The sequence below is a fragment of the Echinops telfairi genome, unplaced genomic scaffold (genome assembly GCF_000313985.2).
Source record: "Echinops telfairi isolate 266 unplaced genomic scaffold, ASM31398v2 ScPeMD7_22;HRSCAF=79, whole genome shotgun sequence".
NCBI lineage: Eukaryota > Metazoa > Chordata > Mammalia > Afrosoricida > Tenrecidae > Echinops > Echinops telfairi.
Window position 1 is genome coordinate 7946073 of NW_022103919.1, and position 2178 is coordinate 7948250.

The 2178-nt window shown below is 53.8% G+C and overlaps 1 protein-coding gene across 1 annotated transcript in view; it reads right to left on the reverse strand.

Moving 5' to 3' along the window:
• Positions 1-1508, reverse strand: part of DDX31 (DEAD-box helicase 31) — an 84872-nt gene extending 83364 nt beyond the window's left edge. The window contains exon 1 of the mRNA XM_013007403.3: positions 1380-1508. Within this exon, the coding sequence (XP_012862857.3) occupies positions 1380-1475 (96 nt within the window). The 5' untranslated portion in view covers positions 1476-1508. The remainder of the gene's footprint in view (positions 1-1379) is intronic.
• Between the last annotated feature and the right edge of the window lie 670 nt (positions 1509-2178).

The following is a 2178-nucleotide window of genomic DNA, read 5'->3' on the forward strand; positions in this document are numbered from 1 at the left end:
TCTCTGTGTACTGACTGCTCTGAGCAGGGATATCGTCCTCCAGGTCTGGTGGGCCAGGATGTGGATCTCTTCCTCCCCCTTCAAATGCTCCTGTGTGGTCTGATCAGACATGTCCCTCTCTGTGAGCTGCAGCTTCAGAGCTGTCCTCTGAAGTAAATTCTTCTGAGGGGAGGGGCAGCTGTGCACGTAGCATGGATTGGGGCCGGCCCTCAGACCTCTCTACTGGTTCCGTTGTAGGTATGTTTGCATTCACATCTTAGAGCACCGGGTTGAAGCCTGGTCCCTCATAGGAGTAGAAATCCATCTTCTCCCTCCAGACAGCTGGTGGTTTCAAACTGCTGACCTGGCAGTTAGCAGCGCAGCGCTTAATCACAGCGCCACCAGGGCTCCCTAGACGATGTATAGTGTTTTCATATACATAACCACACTTAATCTTTATAGAAACCCTTCCCATTTCATGGGCAGGAAAAGTGAGGATAAAAGCAACTCAATGTCCCCAATGTCACAGAGCTAATTCCAGGTCTACCCTACTCTAAATCTGATGCTCCTGAAGCCTATTACTAAATGTCGACACGTCATTATTACTGAAGCTATCCAAGAAAATTCAAACAGCAGGTGTTAGGAAATATAAACTCAGGGGATTTAAGCTTTCACACATTGGCTGACCTGAAGAAATTTTGTAAGGGAATGATGGGCTGTGTTTTGGGGGTGGGTGGAGGGGGTTGTAGTCTTCTGGTAATTTATGACTTTGCAAATGATTTTCTACTAGGGCGACTTACTACCTTGTAGTCCCTCTCCTTCAATCTCAGAGTTGGGAGATGGTCAACTATTCCAGACACCCGTTTTCTGCCCTTGCTTGCGTTACTTTCAAGGTATCTTGCCTCTTCACAGTGAGGGCGTTACGCTGAAGAACTATATTTTCTTTTCTTCTTTCATTCCACGTGGACGGAAATCTTTTTAATTTTTGGAAACGATTCAGACACTTGACCCCTGATTTCTGAACCTCACAACTCGAGTTGAAAAAAGGTGGCTGAGAGAAATTAAAAGAGTTGGCAGCTAATTGACACGACTCCAACGTCCCAACTTCAAGGTAAACAGCATCCAACCCCTCACCCCCGCTTTCCAGTGTTCAAATTAGCAACAAGGGACAACTCCCCTACTTCGCTCCTCTCCCTCCCAGAACATCCGGTTTGATGCACGTGTTTCTGAGCGGATCCAAAAGCTGCCTGACCACTGTTTTTACACACACCCCCCTTTGAGCTCCATTTAAAAAAATGATCATAAAACCCAAACCGGTCGCATTAGCAGCGACAGCACGCGGAAGGCGGCGAGGGCGGCGCCCGCGGTGGGGCCCGAACCGAAGCCGTGTCGGCACTCACCCGCTTAGCCGGAGCCGGGAGGGGTCCGAGGAGCGTCTGGGGGGCGGCGGCCTGGGCCTCAAACACGTTGAGGAGCAAATCCTCAGCGGCGGCCATGGCTGGCCACAGCGGAGGCGCTCGAGCCAGAAGGCGGGGGCACGGACGCCGGCGAGACCCGAGGAGTCCCGAGCCGCCCGGGACCTGAGACTGGGGTTCCGGCTCCTACTCCAGCCCACGTGGGACGCGCGCTAGGACCCCACGTAGCTGCCCCCGCCGAGTCCTGTAGCCGCTGCCCCTTCCCGGGCCCAGAGAGGCTCACAAAACCAACACACCGTCAGTGATCGCCACCCCCGTGCCGAGGCGGGAGGGCGTTCGTCGAAGTGCACCTGCTGGCAGGTGCGAAAGCGAACGCGCCCAGAGGGTGAGGGACGCCGACGAAAAGAAAGTGACAACCCCGTCCCGCGGCTTGGTTTATTGTCGACGTGCAACATCACGTTTAACTGGGGGCAGTTAACGCTTGCAAAGGCCTTTGATTGCTTTTAAGATGCAAGCGGAACCTACCACCTGGTTAGTTTGCTCTGCACCAACTCATTGCCTAGAGAAGCCCCCGGGAGCTCCAAGAGGGAAGACCCTTCGCCTGCCAGGTGGTGAACTTAAGGTCAAGTCTCCTCTTTGAGCATCCTTTTCTTGTTCTTTTTTGACCCGCTTCCAACCGAGGATGCTTAGATTGGGCCCACAGAGGCGCATTTTCTAGACAGGCAGCTCCTCGGTCACCTGGCAGGGCTGGGTCGCCAGGCAACGGCGGGGTCCTTCCTGGCTC